Source organism: Talpa europaea, assembly GCF_964194135.1.
Source record: "Talpa europaea genome assembly, chromosome: 15".
In the NCBI taxonomy this organism is placed as follows: domain Eukaryota; kingdom Metazoa; phylum Chordata; class Mammalia; order Eulipotyphla; family Talpidae; genus Talpa; species Talpa europaea.
Window position 1 is genome coordinate 33,182,444 of NC_140083.1, and position 22,037 is coordinate 33,204,480.

General features: G+C 39.7%; 1 protein-coding gene across 1 annotated transcript in view; it reads right to left on the reverse strand.

The window, feature by feature from the left end:
* The window catches only part of TPH2 (tryptophan hydroxylase 2), a gene marked incomplete at both ends in the record, with an annotated part of 109,129 nt that extends 97,411 nt beyond the window's left edge, over positions 1-11,718 (reverse strand). Inside the window, 4 exons of the mRNA XM_084255897.1 lie at positions 5,600-5,700; positions 5,811-5,994; positions 9,124-9,276; positions 11,614-11,718. Of these exons, the coding sequence (XP_084112023.1) occupies positions 5,600-5,700; positions 5,811-5,994; positions 9,124-9,276; positions 11,614-11,718 (543 nt within the window). The remainder of the gene's footprint in view (positions 1-5,599; positions 5,701-5,810; positions 5,995-9,123; positions 9,277-11,613) is intronic.
* Positions 11,719-22,037: the final 10,319 nt, after the last annotated feature.

Consider the following 22,037-nt stretch of genomic DNA (forward strand, 5'->3'; position numbering starts at 1 on the left):
CCACAGGGGTCTCAGCACATCTGCTGCCACCAAGCCATCCCTGCATGGGGAGTGGTTCAAATGGAAGCTCAAACTCACTAGAAAATTGCCTCATTCACTAGTCTAGCTGAAGGAGCATCGTCCCTGAGGATAGGAATCCTCACAGGACCCAGTTGGACACACATGAAAGCCTTCCATTGCCAACAGCCTCTCTCAGGAAAGACAAGAGAATTCCTAATAAATGAGAGCATGAGTGCCCTGAGATCACCCTATGATGTGTCGAAATTTAAAATGCCCGGTGCCTCCCTGGTGGCACATAGGGTTAAATCTCGGTACTATGAAGCTATCTGCAGTCACTGCAGCATGATTTTGATCCCTGGCCAGGAACCCGGCCCACATGGAGCAGCAGGCCTCTCCTGACTCACCTGCTGCTCCCTTCAGCAATGTGTTTCAGTGGATCTGCCTGTTCTGCTCCCTGCTCTGTCTCTGGTGAATCCACCCCCCACCATTTCTGGCCTACACCCCAGCTATTGTATGCATAAATTAAAATCTTAAAAAAAAAAAAGAAATTTAAAATGCCATCCTAGAAGCTAGCACTTTTTTCTGTTATGAATTTGGCAGTTTTTAAATTGGGAGTCATAGGCAAGCTTGTGAAGTCTTAAAAGGCATACATACAAAATGTTGTGACCATGGTGACCACATTCGTAAATGGGAAAAGGACCTAAAAAAGATCTCCTGCTGTAGAGGATCCACAAGACTGTCTCAGCACCCATGAGGAGGACCAGACAATCTTAGGATGATGAGAGTTCTAAGCATCTTTATGGTTAAAAAAACAAACAAACAAACAAAAACAAACAAACAAAAAAATAAAACCAGAAAAAAGCAGGCCCTGATGACAGGAAAGGAGTAGTATGAGAAGCTCAGCATCTGTTTCCCAGCTCCTGCCAAATTGGACACCATGGAAACAACATCGTAATCGGCTGGGTTTCCTGAAGAATCTCGAATGGTTGTCCTCAGCAAACACCTGCACATTTTCCTGGCGTGCAAGAGAGTGATTTGCTCATCATGCCTCATTAGTTGAGTGCGGTGGTGATTATGCAAATGTCATGGGCAATCCGGAACTTCCAGGACTGAGCCAAGGACTGGCAAAATACAGTAGGGAGGCCAGCTAGCCTCGTGATTAGAGACATAGCATCCCTTGGCCAACCTTTCTGAACTGAAGCCAGGGAATAACGTTACCAAATAAAATAGGGTTACCAAATAAAACATGCAATAACGGGGCATACACAAACTAAAAAAATGGTTGCTCTTTATCTGAAATTCAAGTTTGACTGAGTATTCTATATATTTATTTGCTAAATCTGGCAACCGTAAGGCCCAGAGAGTATCCACTGTATTCCCACCCTTCCGCTCTCAGTTTAGGTCAAGGGAATTTAAGCCCCAATCCACACTCTCAAGTGCTCAGCTACACATACGTTGGCACTCAACGCTGGTGAAATATTAGAATTATCTGGGGAGCTTGAAATACCGTAAGCCGAGCCACATTCTCGGAGTTCAGATTTAAGCACTCTGAGGTGAGACCTTGACCCCAAAGATTACTTGAGTGGAAAGTTTGGGTCAGGAATCATTAAGATATTAATTTTCAAACTTTAGAATGCTTCAGAATCTCCTGCAAACCCTTTTACATGCAGACTCCAGGGACTATCTAGGAACGTTCTGATTCAGTGGGCTTCAGGGGAGCCTCAAGATAGTGCATCTGTAACAAGCTTCTAATGGATGGACTTGAACTACACATTGAAAGACATTCCCAGTCTAAATTCTTGCTACTTAAAGTGCAGTCCCCACACACATCCAGAAGCATCCAGAGGGAGATCCCTCAAGCCCCTCATGTCTGCATTTTGAAAGAGCTGCCAAGTGATTTATTTGTCTATTAAAGTTTGAGAGGTACCCACCTAGATATTGAACTCGTTCTAAAAAACCTCAGCAGCCCAGTCATATATCTGAAGTTCCTTCTAATCCAACCTAGCACAAGGTGAGTAGGGTAAATGACGTTGATCAGGCTTTTTATGCCATTGGCCTCTATGGCTATCACCCATGGCCTTGATCTTATTAACATAGAAGGCATGTGGGTGTGGGGCAAAAGTGCCTGATTATGAACACCTGAGCATGTGTGTGTGTGTGTGCATGTGCAAGTGTGCACACCTGTGCCTAGGAGGAAGGGGCTAAAAGAGCGACATCACCCTGGGGAAGGGGGCTTGAGTTGTTATCTCCCTGCTGCTTATTTCCCCGCTTACCATTAAAACCTGTGAAGATGGGGCCTTCCTGTGGGGGTTAAGTCTCAGCACTATCACCACTGCTGCCTGAGTTCGATCCCAGGCCAGGTTACTAACCCACATGGCACAGCAGACCCCTCCTGTCTCTCCACTGTTCCCCTGAGCAGTGTATTTCAGTAGATTTACCTGTCTGCTCTCCACTCTGTCTCCGGTGAATACCTCTCACCCCTCCCATCCCCCACATACACCTCTGGCCTAAACCCCAGCTCTTTTACACAAAAAAATAAATAAATAAGGCAATTTTAAAAACAAAACAAAACAAAAAAAAAACTGTGAAAATGATGCCAAGGGCTCCAAAATTTCTTTCAAATTGCTAGAACCAATGGTGAAACTTCCAAGCCTGGGATGGTTGCAAAACAGGGTGTTACCCTAAAGCAATAATCCCTGCCTCAGGACTGAAATTATCCCAGGCAAATAAGAAAGCCCTTAAACAACTCTTTCCATCCTCATTAGATAATAACTGATTAAAAACACGCATTTACCAATATCAAATTTTGCAAAATGAACATTTGGTGTGCTTATAAAAAAATTTAGGTGCTTTAAAATATGACAAATGATGTAGGAGATTGTTAAGTACTTGCAATTATTTCAAGTGGTTGCACAGAAAATAGGAGAAGGTATCATAAGGTGGGAATAATTAGGAGTAATGGAACAAAATTAAGCACAGGAAAATTTACACTGGGTATCAGAATAAATTTTTCACAGCAAGGTCAGTGGTTCCTGTCGTTGTTCCATTAAAATGGCTGACTCCCTTTCTCCAGGTTGAGTAATTTTCAAACTAGGCTAAGGGGAGCACTGGAAATAGGAGGTTGGCAAGAAATTCTTTACTGTCCAGGCATCGATCTGGATGATTTAACACAGTGTCTCCATTCCTGGAATGAAACATTTACTCTTGCCAAAATTCTTTCTAGTTGTTTTATTAACTAGGGTTTTCAAATGTCCCTTGGAGGTCAATAAGAATTTTATTTCCTACTTTTTAACAGAGAATTTGAAGTGCAGAGGTAGAGGGACTTGTCCAAGGTCATCTTGCCTGTTAGCAGCTGTTTTCTGGGTAGTTCTATTATTGCAAAGCTCTCAAATCAGGCTTCTGTGCTACTCTGACCCCTCTGGATGTAGGGGAGAGGAAGATAATAAATGGATGATTATTAAAGGCACGTGAGTATTTTTCTAGTATTTAGGAACTTTACATGTGAATGACTGTGAATTATTCTGAAATTTTAGGCTATGGTGGCAAACATAACACACTGTCCTTGAGTGAATTCAGCTTTAGAAATGAATACAGTTGAATTAGATCTACTTGGCCAGTTCCCTGAATGGCAAATATTGAATTGGTCTGAATTGGTATATTATATCAAATGACCAGTTTGATTGAAAAGTTCTCTCTTGAAGTTGTCAGTTTCCTTTCAAGCAATGATCCTCAAACTTAAGTGTGGCCTTAAGTGTGAAAAGAAGTTCCAGGGCCTCCCTGGTGGCGCAAGGGGTTAAGCACCTCACTATGGAGCAATCCGCAGCCTCTGCAGCACGAGTTCCGACACCCGGCCAGCCAGGGAGCAACCCACATGGCACCGCAGACCTCTCCTGTCTTGCCCGCTGCTCCCCTCAGCAGTGTACTTCAATCTGCCTGTTCTGTTCCCCACTCTGTCTCTGGTGAATCCTCTCACCCCCCACATCTCTGGCCTGTACCCCAGCTATTGTATGCATAAATAAACAAATCTTAAAAAAAAAAAAAAAGATGTCCCAGGTGATTCTGACATGGCAGGTCCTAGGAACACACTGGGAGAACCAATACATTGGGTACTCAGCTTTTCCAAGTTCCTTCATTTACATAAAAAGAATGGGGGCCCCTCTGGTGGTGTAAGGGGTTAAGACGCAACTTATGAAGCTCACCACAGCCACTGCAGCACAAGTTCAATCCTGGACCAGGGAGGTAACACACATGGCGCAGCAGACCTCCCCTCAGCAGTATATTTCAGTCAGTCTGCCTGTTCTGTTCCCCACTCTGTCTCTGGTGAATCCTCTCATCCCCCAAAACTCTGGCCTATACCCCAGTTCTTGTATGTATAAATAAATCTTTAAAAAAAATAAAACTTGATTTTAAAAAATAAACAAATAAATAGAATGTCTATAAACCATTACCCTCAGACCAAGGGCCTCCTCTTAAGCACAACCAATTTGCTTGGGTTTCACCCTTTCAACTGCCTATTTTTAGATAAGAGGCACCGAGAAAAAAAAAAAATGCTCATAAGAAATGAGTATATTTCTTACCTCTAGCAGACTATTAACTATACTTCATTCTGACCATGAAGAAGCTCCAGGTCTCTTGCCTTAAATAAAAACTGATGTAAAGTGGGAGGGAGGGGAGAAAAGGAAGTGCTCACCTAAGTAAGTAAGTGCTTACCCAAGTGCTTACCTAAGTAGCATATGTCTTTCAAGGTGGTTGGGTTTTTACTAGAGTAGTGGGGAAATGGTGGCAGATTCCGACTAGAGGTGGGAAGAGATGCATGCATCGCAGTCTCATTCTAAAACTCTCTGCCTTTCCATTAAGACTGAAGTCCGCCCCATCACTCTACTCCTAACTACTTCCAGTAAAGGAAAATAGCAAGGCAAGTTTTATTTTCTCACTGAGAGAGAAGAGGCCACAGTGCCTGGGCCCCCCGAGTTTCCCAAAAGGGTGATCCACTTCAGTTCACTGTTTTTTCTGGGGTTGCCATCTGGGAGTATATTTCAGCCTGAATAATTCTGCAGAAATACTCTCCAAGGTGGGCCTCCCTGGTGGCGCAAGGGGTTAACTCATAGCACTTGAAGCTATCGGCAGCCTCTGCAGCACAAATTCTATCCCAGCCAGCCAGGGAGCTACCCACATGGTGCAGCAGACCTTGCCTGTCTCGCCCACTGCTCCCCTCAGCCATGTACTTCAGTCAGTCTGCCTGTTCTGTTCCCCACTCTGTCTCTAGTGAGCCCTCTCACCCCCTGCACCTCTGGCCTGTACCCCAGTTCTTATATGCATGAATAAATAAATCTTAAAAAAAAGAGAGAAAGAAATACTCTTGAGGTTTAGAATCTCCTCCTCTATCCAACCCTTTTAAAAATAAACAGCGTCCTTCTAACATGTATCCAGCCGATGCACATGTACAGGGAAGCTCTATCATTTGAAGATTTGCTCTCACTGATGTGACAAAATACTAAATTGCTCTACGATGAAGCATTACAGCACATAACATGGCGCATTGCCTGGGACAGGTAGAGCCGGAAGAGCACGTGTGGAATGGGTGTTACTGGACACTTACTGGGTGATCGGCATCAAGCTCAGAGCCATACATGAGGACTCTGTGAGAGCATTTGTCTAACTCAGAGATCTTCCGGGGGAACCAGGGCACATCCTCTAGCTCTGTTGAAAACATAGTGCAGGTTCAAAATTATTAACTCACAGATTGTGTTTTCCCCTTTGCAACATTCCTCAGACTGCAAAATCACCCAACAAGCAAAAACAGGCCTTGCCTTCTTCCTCAGTCCAAATGTTGTCCGGAGGGTTCAGAGTCACAATTGTGGTTTGAAACTTCAGCAACTGAATGAGCTCATTGAATTCTGTTTTGCCACATTCACAATCCACAAAGATTTCTACCTCCGAACTTCTTCGCCGGGATTTCCTGGACTCGATATGAACCATGTTGACATGTTTTTCCTGAGGAAACATAAGCGACGTCTCTAAATCACTTTTAAGCCACGAGGAAAGAAAGGCTGGTTCAACTCTTAATAAGCTACTAAGTACCCGCAAAGGAAGAAAAGTCATTCTAACCCTTTGGTTGACTAAAACACGGAAATGTTTCCAACCATTGTCTCTATTAATAGGAATAAAAATTGTGTTTGGGTTTTCCTGTCTCAAAAAAAGAGGGGATATTTAGGTATATAAAGGACCCTATATACACAGCGCATTGGTGAAGGAAATTCTATGGGGACTACACCTGAGGGGGTCCAACTATTTTTTAAAAATGAACAATGATGTAAAATTAATTAATTAATTAAAAATAAAATCATTATGTCGTATTATTGAAACCAATGTAATATTATATATCAAATATACCTAAATAAAAAATTTAAGGGCCTCCCTGGTGGCACAGGCGGTTGAGCACCACACTGTGAAGCTGTCCACAGCCTCTGCAGCACTGGTTCGATCCCCGTCAGCCGGTGAGTGTCCCACATGGCGCGCAGACCTCTCCTGTCGCACCCACTGCTCCCCTCAGCAATGTGTTTCAGTCAGTCTGCCTGTTCTGCTCCCCGCTCTGTCTCTGGTGAATCCTCTCACCCTCCTGTGAATCTGGCCTGTGCCCCGGTTCTTGTATAAATAAATAAATAAATCTTTAGAAATTAATTAATTAATTAATTAAAAATAAACTTGTAAATAGTAAAAATAATAATAACAATAATAAAGGACCCTATAAATGTACTATAATTATAAAGGGCCCTATAAAATGTATCAATTCCCAGAGGTGTCCAAATCCCACTGGTGGCTTGCATGATTACTTGGGGTTAGCTTAAAATATCACATAATCCCAGACATATTTTTTATATTTATGTTTCCCCAAAACATAACTACAACTCAAACCCCTGACTTTAGAGTGGTATAAAGTTTCCTTTTTGAATAATTTAAAGTTCAAAAATAAAATATTCTTTTGAAAAAATAAGTAGTCTAAATGGCAGGCAAATGAGGTCATAAATGGGAAGGTGACATGAAAATGACTGCTATTTGGGAAATACTGGCCAAAGAGTGACCAACTTGCAGGAAAAGAAAAGGGAGCAAGAAAGAGAGGCAAGAGAGGATGGCTGAAGGAAAAAATAAAACACCTCTAAATGGAACCACTTAGAAATTGGTCTAGGCTCGCTTCAACTGACGTGTGTGTAATCTACCCCATGATGGATTTCAGGGGTGAAAGTCTTCTTGCTTAAAGATGTTCAAGGGAGCGCAGCAATTTAATATAACAAATCTTTTTTCTTTTTTTTTTTTTTTTTTTTTGTGGGACCCTCGCGGGCGACCCGAGAATGAACCAGCGCTGCAGAGGCTGCGGGCAGCCTCACAGCCCAGTGCTCAACCACTGCACCACCAGGGGAGACCCAATATAACAAATCATATTTAACTAACCAAGGTATGGTAGTCTTCTTTTCCCCTTAGTTAACTGAAAACTGAGTTCTCCTCTCCACTGTAACCTCCCCCTAAAGGAGCAGACACATCCCCCTCACTGCAGATGGCGCATTCTGTCAGCTCAGTTCCTAATACAATCCTGGATGAGCTCAGAATTTTCAGCACAGGATCATGATAGGGCCTTCCCAGCACCAGAGTAAGATCAAATCAAACAGCATCCTACTCTGGGTGAAAAAACTTTAGTCCTGTGACCAGGAAACTAGATGTTCTATTTCTGCCTTTACTAGCCTTTGCACTAATGCCACATTTCCTAAATTGGCTGATCAAAAAGGAAAGACTCATAATAAGTTCAAGATTCAAGAGTCTTCACACACATTGTATCACTTTGATGAAACAGGATAGATATTTTTAGATGAAGGAACCAAGGTCCAGAGGGGTCAAGTGACTTAGCTAAGACCCCATGACTATCTGATGGCTAAGTGAAAATTAGGAGCTGCTAACTACTTCTCCAGGGATCTTTCCATGGCACCCAGCTGGCTACTTGAATTAGTCTGCCTTTGGGCCCTTTATGGAATAGCATTGGATGATATAATTATGTGAAAATATTTCTCCAGATTTCCATTACCACTGTTTATGGTGCCTGATCCTTTCTTCAAGGTCAAGAGAGAACAAGGAAATATTTGCCAAATCAGGCTGCTCATTTCCCTCTCTGGTCATCAATTAGACATCATAATAATGTCTCATATCTACACTTTGTAAAGTACTTTCACTCAGGTTGTTCCATCACAACAACCTTGTTAGGTAGAAATTATTATTGTTGTGTTACAAATGAAGACAATGAACACAGGAAGCAACTAGTCATTAGCCAAAGCAGGACACCAGCTTACATCCTCTCACCGCAATTACAACCAGCTCTCTCCTGGGCCAGCCGCCCACAGCCCCACGCAGAGCTAGGCTCCATCTTGCAGTTCTAATCATCAGCCAGTGCCCCCAAATTGAATGCATTTTAAATAAGGGTGTTTGCTGCAGGGTGGGGGAGACAACAGGTGTACTGGCAAGCAGACGATGTTTGTGTGGGGCTTTTCTAACCTTGTCTCAACCAAGCTCTTTCTCGAGGATTCAAACCAATGATTTGGATATAGAAAAGACTAACACATTTTTATAAGATTAAGAGAGTTAGCCCTAGATTTCATATATGAAAAATGACTCAAGACACACCAGGTTCGTGAAACAATGAGGCTAGAGGGAACACTGAGCGCCTATACTGAAGCATCTTGTTGTATGCAATAAATGTGTTCCTAGAACAATCCAAATGTTAACAAATCAAATCAGGCTGCAGGCTCTTGATATTTAAAGATACTCTGTTGACTCCTTTTGTGTTTGCATTTCCAGGTGTGAGCCTCACACTTTTTAATTAGTGACTTCCTCACCTGGCAACTGTCTGCAGCGTCACTAATAGGCTAACTCTGAATTATTAAAAAAAAAAATAGTTCGCAAAGCTGCTTATTGCATTGTTTGGCACACTCCCCTTGTGAAACCTCATCGAGTTTGTTTTCTTTGAAACTTTCAACATATTTTCCGGAAATTGACTCAGTAATGTTTCACAACAGATGACAGGTTTGTAACCAGGCACACAGTCACTTTTAAAATAATGTAATGATATTTTACATTCACCTGAAAGAGCTTCAGCGCTTTTACCAATCCACCAACTTCATTTTTCAAGGAGAATACAACTGCTGTCTTGCCACTTTCAGTAGCAGTTTCACTTTTGCTGCTTCCCTTGTTGCCTTTTTTATCATCATTTCTGCCAGAGTTAGCTTTATTGAGCTTAAAAATGGTAGAAACACACACACACGCGTTAGTTAGGATTCCAGAGCTTTCTACAACTAGGTGTGTTTGGGGTTTTGTTTGTTTTTTCAGATATTCCACTCATATGCTGGAAGCCCCAGGAATCATCCAGACTCAAGGAAAATTTGCTATTTCACTCATAAGTTTCAATCATAAATATTGGTCTAATGTACCTTGGATACTATTTTCCAGTGCCCTAAGAGATCATCAGGTTGACGTTATTGGAGTTGAAATTAAGGGGGGATCAGTTTTGTTTCACTCTAACGGCAACGAAAATCTGATCATCATAAAATATAGTCTCATTTATGAATAATTCCTGCCTTCTGTTCTAGGTTCACTTTACAGCATGAAATTTGATCTGGCAGACGAGTTGAATCATAGGAAACAAAATTCATTACAAATGTACCAAAAATAAAACCAAACATATTTTTCACAGCAATAATCTTACTTTCAGTGATCTTAAAAACAAAATATTCATTTCATTCTGCTTTCAGGACATGCACTGAAATTAATAACCTCACTTTCCGCAATTAGATCCACATTGTCAATGTGACTCTGTCTGCAGAAATTCAGCACAAAAGAGTATATTCGACTGAGGTCATCTATGAAAAGAGATGATATCTTAAAAGTGGGTATTAAAATTCAGCCACAAGAGGCAAAGGTGAAAAAGAGAGAGAGAGAGAGAGATAACCAGGGTATCATTAGAAGCAGGGAGAATTTGAGAAACTAAAAAATTTTAACATGTCATTAGTCATTCAAGACACTATAATACATGATTAAATAATGACGATTAGTCCTACTGGTTAAAGGTAAAAAATGACAGATTCCAGATCCTCAGATCATACTGCCAGAAATGTGAATTTAAAAGCTGGAAGCTTTTATTTGACAGAGAAATCAAAATTAGTGTGTACTTTTTTCTGTTCTTTACATGCCAAGGAATAACTGAGAAAACAGAGAAATTTCTCCCTGACAAATAGTGATATAATACAACCAACACTGGTACTTCCTCATGAAATTGAGAAATGTACATTTGATATGGAACCCAACAAATAGTGACTTGCCACTGTGTTCTCTGATTTCTCTACTGGTTTTATTTTCACATGTTAGTATTTCACTCACTAGAGCTATATATCACAGAAATGAATATTTTATTATGTATGACTTGAGGGAGAGAATTTTATACAGGCATTGGCATTTGACCTAGTAAGTCTCCACATCTGCCCCTTCCTCATATAACACAAAGCTCTTATATATTTCAGTAGCATTTTTTACATGAAAGGGTCACACATTAATCATAACACTAGTTTCTCTTTGTTTTCCTTTTAGCAATTCATTATGACTTCAAAATTCCTCAATATTAATATCTCATCCAAAGTTCATGGTATTTAAGTATTAGAAAATCTACTTATATTTTTGTCTCACTTTTTCAAATTGACTTAGTTTACAGAACTTGCTCTGATTAGTTTTCAAAATTTTAGCAGCAGTAATCTACCAATACAGTATAACACTCTGACATATATTTGGAAGTACATTATTAAAACAGATTTTTTTCTATGAATCAGACTGAATTGATAAATTCTGATAGCACAATAATGAAATATCATTTAATATTTTTATTGAGTAGGAATCTGGCTACATTTTTCTTTCACTGTCTTTTATTAAATCCCATGATTTTACCTTTTAAAATGCTGGAAAATACTACTTTTTAATTTGTTGATATTTAACCACACAAACTGCCTTAATATTGAAATAAGTGTATTGCTTTCATTACTCCATAAATTAAATTGAAAAAAAAAAATGAAGTACTGAGGAAAGCAGGAAACTTTTTGAAAAGAAGTCAATCTTTCTTTTATTCCAATGACCATCATTTATGTACAAGAATAGAAAACATTATTTCTGTTTAAAGACCAGGCTTTTCAGATGGAAGAGGATATAGTAGACAAAATATATCTATTATAAATAAAGATGGAGCCATAGGAATCCATTTAATTTCTTCTCCCTGCTCATACTCAAATAGGAACTTCTCAAAAGTTCTAAACACTATTTTTGGTAGTGTAGAAAAGACATTCGCTTATCCAACCTCTCCTTCTTGATGTTCAGGAACTTGTTTTTTTTTTTTTTACCTACTTAAAAACTTTGAGGTAAGGAAGTTTAGCATTAAGGATCAAGGAAGAGAGAAGGAGGCAAGGTAAAAAAGATACTAGAGAAAGAAGTTAGACGTATATGCTTACTCTACACCAGGTGTCCTTACGGTGAGGCTATGATCACTACCTCAGAAAATACTCCTCTAGAGAGTGCTAGCTACTCAGTACTCACTGTTAAGTTGCCAAGTAGCTGATGCTCTTCCGGCACCGCAGAATCCAAGGAAAACCCTCTCCTTGCCCAGTATTTACTGGAAAACATCATCATTGCTGGCTGCATGGATCCCGGTGTAATTTTCTTTCTCTGCAGTAGGGGGACTAGAGGAGCAATAGCAGGGCTGCTTAGCTTTAGAGAGGAAGGGGCATGCAAACAGCAGCCCTCCCAGGGCACTGTCCAGAGCCCTGGTGCTGAAGAAAAAGCAATGAGAATCCTCCCCTCCCCAAGCTCCTTTATATGAGTGACTGGGGACTGATTGAAGGCTGATTAGAAAGAAACTCATTTCTGGCTGCCGATGGCCACAGTCAGATTACAGACCTGAAGCCTCGGGTTATCTGTGCACATGGTGCGATTTGTTTCATAGGTCGAGTAGCCATTTGGGCGTGGGAGTTGAAAAACAATACAGAATGGGGTGTTATTTGAAAAAGGGAACATCTCTCCCCTGACGTTAGCTCTCATCTCTCAAACCTTCTCCTGGCAAGTTAACCTCATCCTTTAGGTGACTACAAATTCAAAGGTTTTGTGCTTTATTTCCAAAAGGAGGAAAACAATTTAAGAAAGATCAGCACTGCTGAATCCCAAGTGTTTTTATTTTGTTAATAATATTTTTCTGATCTGATGTGTTATTATTGTGTACATGCACATGTATGAGAGAAAAATAGACATGGCTTTCATAAAAGGCGCTGCTCCTTGAATCGTGTGATACTGCTACGTGGTAATGTTCAGGCAACTGTATTGCAAATACAATGTTAGGCTCTGATTTAATCACATATAGATATAGCTGAGACAGTAACCCTAGAAACTTCCTGTCTACATGTGAAGGCAAAGGAAACTAAATGCTTGTGTATCAGTCATTCCTTTGATGCTATTGATAGTTACAGGATTTTTTTTCCTCTTCACTTAAAGCTTGATCAAATCCAACAATTTGAAATGCATAGAACCATTGATATATACTTACTATTCAAACTTTAGTAAGTCATAAAATTCACCACATCTAGGAAAATGTTACCAACCTCCTAAAGGATGGAAGAAAGACTCTCAACCAAATATGCTTGCTTAACCATAAAATTGAACAAAGACTGGGGCTGACACTGTCCATATAGAAAACAAGATAAAAATTTTTCAAAACAGGACTAAATGAACTTATATAATTAGACTTACTTAACTGGAGTTTTGAGGGGGTATAATTATTATTTGATCCAATTTTGAAAATATTATTAGGCTCACATTATTATATCGAAAGCTCCAAAACGTTAATGGGAAAGTCAAGCTTTAAAATATGGATTAAATTAATGACAGAAATGATAGATAATATTACTGAGTACTTAGCATTATCCTACTTCTATTCCTAAGCATGTTTTTTAGGTAAAAACATGGCTCATTTTCATAAAAACACAAGGCCATAGCATTAAGGACGTAATGAAAATAACAAGAGACTTTAAGGGATAAAATTCATAGGACAATATCCCTACTGGATAGGGTAGAGCAGGAAAAAAGATGCCAGAATAACCCCCAAATTTCTGACTTGGGGTATTGGGTAGACAATAGTACCATTCATTGAAGCAGACCACACCTAAATAATAGCTAACTCAGAGAAAATACTTAATTTACATTTTTATACATATCACATGTTAACGGTCAAAAAAGATCTCCAATAAGCACTTGAATATATGGTTTAACACTTGAAATGAGGCCTAAATTTGATAGAGAGACTTATGATTGTCAAATAATTGAATCTATATGAATATAGCTTCACTCACAGAGAATATGTTGTTTGAGAGCTGAGAACAGAATACTGGGGAACACTAAATTTAAGAAGAAATTTAAACTAAAAGAACCAAAACACAAAAATAAGAAAGAGAAAAGTTCAGAGAGATGGGAAAGAGAAAGCCAAAAGAAAACAAGTTTCTAGAGACAAATATAAAACTTGAAAGATAGGATTAAGGATTGGTTGTTTGGAAATTTGAGTACCAGGATAAATTTTTTTTCTTTTAAAAGGAAGCATTTATCATCTTTACATTGGGACTAAAGCATCATGAAAATGATATCTTAAAAGGATTTTTCTGATAACAGTGTGCAGTATGGTGTAAGAGGAAGGACAAACTGCTCTTAGAGGGAAGAGAACAGATAATATCTTGAACTAGAGTGATGGCAGTTATGAATTTTAAAAAAGTCATCAAAATAAGAATCAACAGGGAATTGGTGACTCATTGAATATTGCTTCTAGTAAAGAAGGTAAAATCACATATAAGAAGACAAACTATCAAGTCCTACTAGTGGCAATTTCACTATCTCCAAAGAAAGAGTAAGTTTTGGGAAAAGAAGAAGAGTATTGGGAGTTTACCACAGTACTATCAAGTCACAGTAAATGGTAGGCAATTATAAATGTGAAACTAAAGTTTGGGAAATAGATTAGAACTGGAAATAGAAACTTCAGTGTAGTTAGGTGATGCAACAGATGTACTCTCCAACTGAAATAATACAGAGATGGAGGAGAAACAAGAAGTAGAACCCAAGTGCACTGTGAAATGATGCAAACACTGTGGAAAACAGCAGTTGTTCAAGAAAGTAAAAGTAGAGGGCCTCCCCTGGTGGCGCAGCGGTTGAGCGCTGGGCTGCGAAGCTGCCTGCAGCCTCTGCAGCGCAGGTTTTATCCCCAGCCACCGGCAAGGGTCCCACATGGCGCGCAGACCTCTCCTGCCCCACCCACTGCTCCCCTCAGCAGTGTATTTCGTCCATCTGCCTGTTCTGCTCCCCGCTCTGGCTCTGGTGAATTCTCTCACCCTCCAGGGCTTCTGACTGTACCCAGCGCTTGTATAAATAAATAAATCTTTAAAAAAAAAAAAGTAAAAGTAGAATTGCCATATGATCCAGCAATTCCACTCTGAGTATATATCTAAAGGATCAAAAGTAGGCTCTCAAAAGAGATATTTATACAGCTATGTTCATAGCAGCATTATTCACAATAGCCAAAATGTAGAAGCAACCCAAGTACCCATGCATGGATGAATAAACAAAATATAGCTTGTACTTACAATGGAACATTATTCAGTCATAAAAAGGAAAGCAATTTGACACATACAACATGGATGAACTTGAGAATATTATGCTAAGTGAAATAAGTCAAATACTAGAAGACAAATACAAGAAGACAAATAGAGTATAATTCTACATATTGAGGTAACTAGAGTAGTCAAACTCATAGAAATAGAAAGTAGAATGGTGGTTGCCAGGGGTTGAGAAAAGAGAAAGTAGAAAAGGAAAGTTTTTTCATGGACACAGAGTCTCAGTTTTATAAGACTGAAAAGTTCTGGAGAACTTGCACAACAATATGAATGTATATAATACTATTGAACCACACTCTTCAAAATGGCTAAGATGGTAAATTTTATGTTAGTGCATTTCGTCAGAATTAAAATAATAGATAATAAATCAATTTAAATACAAGGGAATGCAGGAGCTAAAGGCTTACAATTAGGAGAATTTTTTTAAAAAGGGCCTCCCCAGTGGTGCAGCAGGTTGAGCGCAGCGCTGTGAAGCTGTCTGCAAGCCTTGCAGTGCCAGTTCAATTCCCAGCTGGGAAGGGAGATTCCCATACCGCGTGGCAGACCTCTCCTGTCGCACCCCCTGCTCTCCTCAGCCTGTTAAGTTGTCTTCCTGCTCTCCTCCCTGCTCTGTCTCTGTTGAATCCTCTCACCCTCCGGTGCCTCTGGCCTGTACCCCAGCTCTTGTATAAAAATAAATAAATCTTTAAAAAAAAAGAAATTAGGGCCTCCCCGGTGGTACAGCGGTTGAGCGCTGGGTTGCGAAGCTGCCCGCGGCCTCTGCAGCGCCGGTTCGATCCCCGGCTGCTCCCCGGCCACTGGAGGAGGGTCCCACATGGCGCGCAGACCTCTCCTGCCGCCCGCTGCTCCCCTCAGCAGTGTACTTCGGTCCTTCTGCCTGCTCTGCTCCCCGCTCTGGCTCTGGTGAATTCTCTCACCCTCCCGCACTTCTGACTGTACCCAGTGCTTGTATAAATAAATAAATAAATCTTTAAAAAATAAAGAAAAATTAAGGTTAGAGTCGGAGAAAAGCATGTCTCAGCTGTAAATAGCATTGACCTAATCAATATTGTATCGACTATATTGAAATTGGAAAGATAAAGAAGCATGCATATGTACAATGGTGGCTCAGAAGAGGAGGCAAAAGAACTGAATCTCCATCTTCCATGATCGGCAGTCAATGGGTGATGTCTAAAACTAAAATTAAAGTAGTAGCAACACAGGCATTTTTACAGCATTGAGAGGTATGGAAGTAAATACCAAAAGAACTCAGCTGAAAGTCAGAAGTCTTGCCACTGGGGAAAAGGAATTGGAGGGTGGTGTGAAGCAAAGTGACAGTTTCTCATGACAACAAACCTTGTGGAAACCATGTGCATGTATGACATTGATTAAGATAAAAACTTGAAAAAAATAAATTGTACTGCATAAAAAGGCATTGGTTTTAAATAAACTTGACTTTAAATCTTAGCTCTGCTCAAACCTAGCTGAGTATGAGGACATGTTTTTCATTAGTCTCACCTTCCGTTTCTGTAACACAGTGTCATAATACCTACATCTTATAGGGCTGTTATGCAGATTAAATTGGGTTTGCATCAAGTGTTTATCATGGTTTCTGGCAGATAGTGGATGCTCAAAGTATTAGTTATCCCCCTATTCCTTATATATTCTGAAGCCAGCCAGAATGATATAAATTCAGGCATTAGTTTGCAGTCTTTGGCAGAAATTAAAGCAATGTGGACAACTAGAATTTGACGAGATGGCTGTTCTTTTTGTCTGTGATAAGCAGGTAGCCAACATTCATAAGATGAGCCAACAGAATTGGTATGGACCAAGCAGTTAAAGAGCCCAAGAGTCATAAAGTGGAAAATGGAGTGGGAAAGTATTAAGTGAAATATTGTCAGATGAGGAGACCTTCAAATACAAGATTTTACAAGTGATGAGGGCCATATAATCATGAACAGTCATGGGGGAAAATAGCTGAGAGATGAGGCAGGGTCCACAAAATCAGGGAAGTAATATGTTAAGGATATCAGTGAGTCCCCAAAAGAGGCATTTGTCCTCATTGAAGACAGTTATGAAAACCAAAACTAAGCCCAATCCTTAAATTATCTGGAAAATGGAAGTGGCTCATTGGAGGATACAAACTCAGGACAAAGATATAGAAAAGGGGATACAAGCAAACTAAGAAGCCACGGAATATCCCAGATCCATGACTAGAGATGACCAAACTTCCCTCTTTACTCTCCTCACAATCCAACTTTCATTTTGTAGGCAAAAGGTGTAAAGCTCTGAAAACCTCAACTACTTCCTCCTCACACTCACCAGCACCAATCTAGCCAAGTAAAAAGCCAACTGGGAATGCAACATCATCAAGCTTCAGAGATGCAAAGTAATGTGTTTGGCGGAAAGGAGAAAAATTAAAAAACTGAAAGCAAGAAATAATTTTTCTGGCCATTCCCCATGGAAGCAGTAGTGAAGTTATTAAAGGATATGGGAGATGAGAGTATAGCCATATTTGGAAGAGAATTAACAGTGATTATTTTGAGACTGGGAATCAACAAAAGTCTGATATTTTTCCCTTAAATAACTTGTCTTTTTGGTTTTAAACCATCCTCCCAATGAAATTTGTGTGACAGGACTGTGTTTTTTAAGTTAAACTCACACTGAATAAGGTAAGAAAAAAGGCTGAACTTTGTAACACAAAACCAACCAAATAGTGTGGTTGGATATTTTTTTCCCATTGACATTTGACTTTTATAACATAAATTTTAGGTTCTGTGGCAGAAACTGTTCACTTTACTGCTAGCCCACTCTTTATTCCTTCAACTTAACCACATGAATACCATACCAAAATAAATTTATACCGTTTCTAAGGTATTTCCTTGATTTAGTGGCATAATTTATCAAGAAAAGGAGATGAAATAAGCCTACCATGACTTTTAAGAAACTCAAGCAGGCTCCTACACAATATCACTTTCTTTTTAAGGTATTCACAAACCAACATCATGAACATAGCTAGTGAAGCAGCCATCTATCCCAGTATAGCTACAAATGGATTTAAAAAGTAATAAGGCAGCAGTATGGGGGGAGAGGGGAAATCATAGGCTCACCTGAGAACTCCCACTCTTTGAATGGAAAGCCCTCAAAAAACTGTCAAGTCTTGATAGTTGCCCACATGAGCAAACTTTCCAAACTATACCATATGTTATGTGGCCTCCACCACTACAACCCGTATTACAAGAGATGAAGTGTTTATGACACAATGTGAGCTACCCCTAAATAGTACAGAAACTATAGTCTTGGGGGGCAGAGGGAAGTATAAACGAAGATAATGAAAATGTAAACTTAAATTTTGCAAAGAAGTGTGTCAACCAGCCAGATATCTGCAATATAACTTAAAATTAAATCATGAAGTATAATTTGATATTAGAATCTGACTGTATAGACTAATGTTGAAGCATAAAAAAAATAGCTGCCCACAGCCTTAAGCATCAATATTCACTACTGTCAAATAAACAAGACAATTTTCCATACTACTGAAAAGGCTTCATGTAGACCTGCCTTGTGAATTTTTTTTCAATTATTTGCTATATTGACCAAGAAGATTTACTTGAAAATTATCAGACTTCACTAATAAGCAAAGTATGAGATTTATGTTGCACTTGTAGTCTCATTATGTTTTTTTAACAACTGTCCTAAAGGGAGACTGATGAAAGGCAAGCACGTTTAAGCCCAATTTGAAGAGGATAAAACTGAAGTACAAGGGGATAATGATTTATTTTGGGGTCAGTGAGCAGTAACTCAGATAAAACCAGAATGTAAGTCAACAGAAATTCATTCCAAGTGACCTACCTCAGTCAACAGGAAACAAACCACATGGTGCCCAAAGGTTGTAGCTGCAGGACACTGTTTTGGGAAGGAAAAGCCAATCACACAGCTTTATGATGAAAAGGATGGCCTGTGGTGGTCATCTCTTTGGTTGCCATCAGATAATAATGATAGCATTTATTAATGTCTAATCATGCCAGGCACTGTTTTAAACATTTTTTTATTAATTTATACAAGCACTGGGATCAGTCAGAAGTGTGGGAAGGTGAGAGGATTCACCAGAGCCAGAGTGGGGAACAGAACAGGCAGATGGCCAGAAATACACTGCTGAGGGGAGCAGCAGGCAGCAGGAGAGGTCTGCGCGCCATGTGGGACCCTTGCTGGCGGCCGGGGATCGAACCAGCACTGCAGAGGCTGCGGGCAGCTTCGCAGCCTAGCGCTCAACCACTGTGCCACCAGGGGAGGCCCTGTTTTAAACAATTTGCATGTACTCCGTTTATTCCTCACAACTGGGCTACGTGCTATCCTGACTTAGATGAGAAACTTAGGGCCCAGAGACAATAGTTATGGTCAAAACATGAAGAAGCATCTGAGGCAGGCTTCAAATCCAACCTAACTCAGAAAACTGTGCTCTTTCCCAAATAGCTTAACTTTCCTGTTTCACATTCCTAAGTACAGTGGGCATTTTCTAGTTCGAAAAATTCAGTTTGACTGAATTTTGTCTGATATCTGACTCCCAGGTCTTACAGGATACACTTTATGGCCATGAAAAGATGACAAAGCATTTTACAAGGTTACCCAAGCATTTGCACACCACCCTGAGCCACCTTGGACTGACCAAGAAAACAAATGCCTTAGCAAGCTGCATTACTTGTCCAGACGTAACACCAATCAGCACAACTCGCCACTGTGAAGCTATCAAATGAAACACTCAAAATTATGAGTCCTCTCACAAAATAAAGCCCCACCCTTCTAGAATTCTGAACTTTCAGAATAGAGGTAAAACTCAATTATGTAGATATGTGCAGAGCATTGCAAAATCAAATTCAAGTGACCAAAAGAAATGGAAATTTCTGTAGTAAAGAATCTCATTCTCTACCACAGTTTGTTGAAAGGGAGAGATGGACTCTCATCTCCAGAATGATTCAGTTGTTAGGACCAAGAAGTACATTAGGAAAAAGGATTCTGCTCAGACTTAGTATTCTGCCCTTGAATTCGATCCACTGGGTCTCAGCTGTTGCGTTCTTATTCTTTACATTCCTTCCTAAGAGAAGATGTGCCTCTACAAAGACTAAGTCGTCTGCTCTGTAAGTTGTAGTTTATGAAGCTAGGCTTTCTTCTGTTACCCTTCTTAGGTATAAAATGTCAGTGAAAAGGATTCTTCTTTCCTCTTTCACCAATCAAAACTTTGTGGGAAGTCATACTAAACAAAAAGTTTAAAGACTAGTTCAGAAACATTGTTAATAAAATGTGAAGAAGTGACAGCTCTGAGTCTGGGTTTCTCTTCCCTTGGGGAAGCTCATTAGCTTTTAGTCAGCATCCTTACAAACTGTGTAGACTAAGAACAAACGTTTGTCCCAAAGTTATTCACAAGTTGAGGTTAAATTAAGCAATTTAACAAAATTCAGTTTTAGAATTAACTTTTTACTTCTTACATGTGTAAAGAATTTCTACTGCAGCGAAAGCACAAGTAAAAGTACTTAAATAATTTCACTCAGAAAGCTTAAGTCTTTTAACTTTTTCTAGTTGGGATAGATGCTGTTATCTCCTAAAATGACTTCCTAATCAGCAAATATTCTATTTGGTTCATTTATCATTTGATTCAGGGCCTCCCAGGTGGTATAAGCAGTTAAGATGCAACAAATGAAGCTATGCACAGCTTCTGCAGCACGAGTTCGATCCCCGGCCAGGGAGATACCCACATGGCACAGCAAACCTCTCCTGTCTTGACCGCTGCTCCCCTCAGCAGTGTATTTCAGTCAACCTGCCTGTTCTATTTCCCACTCTGTCTCTGGTGAATCCTCTCTCACACACACACACCCCCACACCTCTGGCCTGTACCCCAGTTCTTTTTTTCTTTTGAAGATTTATTTTATTTATTTATGCATACAAGAGCTGGGATATAGGCCAGACGTGCAGTATGGTGAGAGGATTCACCATAGACAGAGTGGGGAGCAGAACAGGCAGATCTACTGAAATACCCTGCTGAGGGGAGCAGCGGGCGAGGCAGGAGAGGTCTGCTGCACCATGTGGGTTGCTCCCTGGCCAGCCAGGAATCGAACTCGCGCTGCAGAGGCTTCATTTTGTTTCATAGGCTGCATCTTAAACCCTTGTGTCACCAGGGAGGCCCTGTTACCCAGTTCTTGTATACATAAATAAACCTTAAAAAAAATCAAAACATATTTAGAAAAAAAAAAAAAAACATTTGATTTGGTTAACAAAAATGTGGTCCAAATCTGCTTTGAGTGTTCTACATATATGAGGCAGTGTCCAACAGTATACGTAGCAAGCCATGTAAATGATGAGCACTCAGAGGTACCTAGATGTCCTCTCTGCTGGAGAGCACTTTGCTGTGCAAAGTAAGCCTGTTACACCGATGGAAGTGATTGTAGTTCTTTGTACAAATCGGCCCATACTACATATAAAGCAATCTGAAAACAGCACTATTTGTCTTTTTAAAGTCTGGGGATCTTGCTCCTGACCAGTTTGGTGATAGAAACATTGACTGTCCTAGCAAAGACCCATTTCTGATGTTAGTGTTGTCTTAATTTACAAAGCTGAACCAAAACTAGACTGCTCCCTGATGACAAGTTGGAATTTTTTTCCTTGTCATTCTTTTGCAGGTATGTGCAAAGCAACATTTTTGAGGAAGAAGTATGTTCAGTAACTTACCTTCTATCATTCTAATATTCTAATTTTAGTGATTGACTTATATTAGGCAAATGATTTTCCTGATTTCAGATAATTTTTAGACTTTGGTTTTAATCAGCTTTTCTTTACAGTGCATTTGTAAACTGTGATTTCCCAAGAGCTGAAAGGGGTGCTTCGGATATCCAAATAGTTATAGAAGTATGTCAAGTCTAAATGTCCCATCCCACCTACACTTTTAAGGCTGACATTGTTGTTTCCCTGTGTCAACACAGTCTGATAAAAACAGGAATCTACTTACATAACAGTGAGAAAAATAACTATAATCAGAAATCAGAGCAGCTTATAATACAACTATGTGACTTTTCCTCCAAAATATGTGTGAATGCATGCAAGACTTCTACAATTTAAAATCCCCATGTTAAGGATCTGAGTGGAGAAAAGGTCAAAATACGTTGCATCATTCAAATGGCAATATATTTACATTAAAAGTACAAATAGGTGCAGATGTTTAGTATAAAGCAATGATATTAGATACTGATGGAAACTTTCAGATTCATTTCTAATTTAATTCTGGTTCATATTCAAAAGTAAAGTGACACTAAAAGTGTTTTCAAAAGCTAAAAAAGGGCCTCCCCAGTG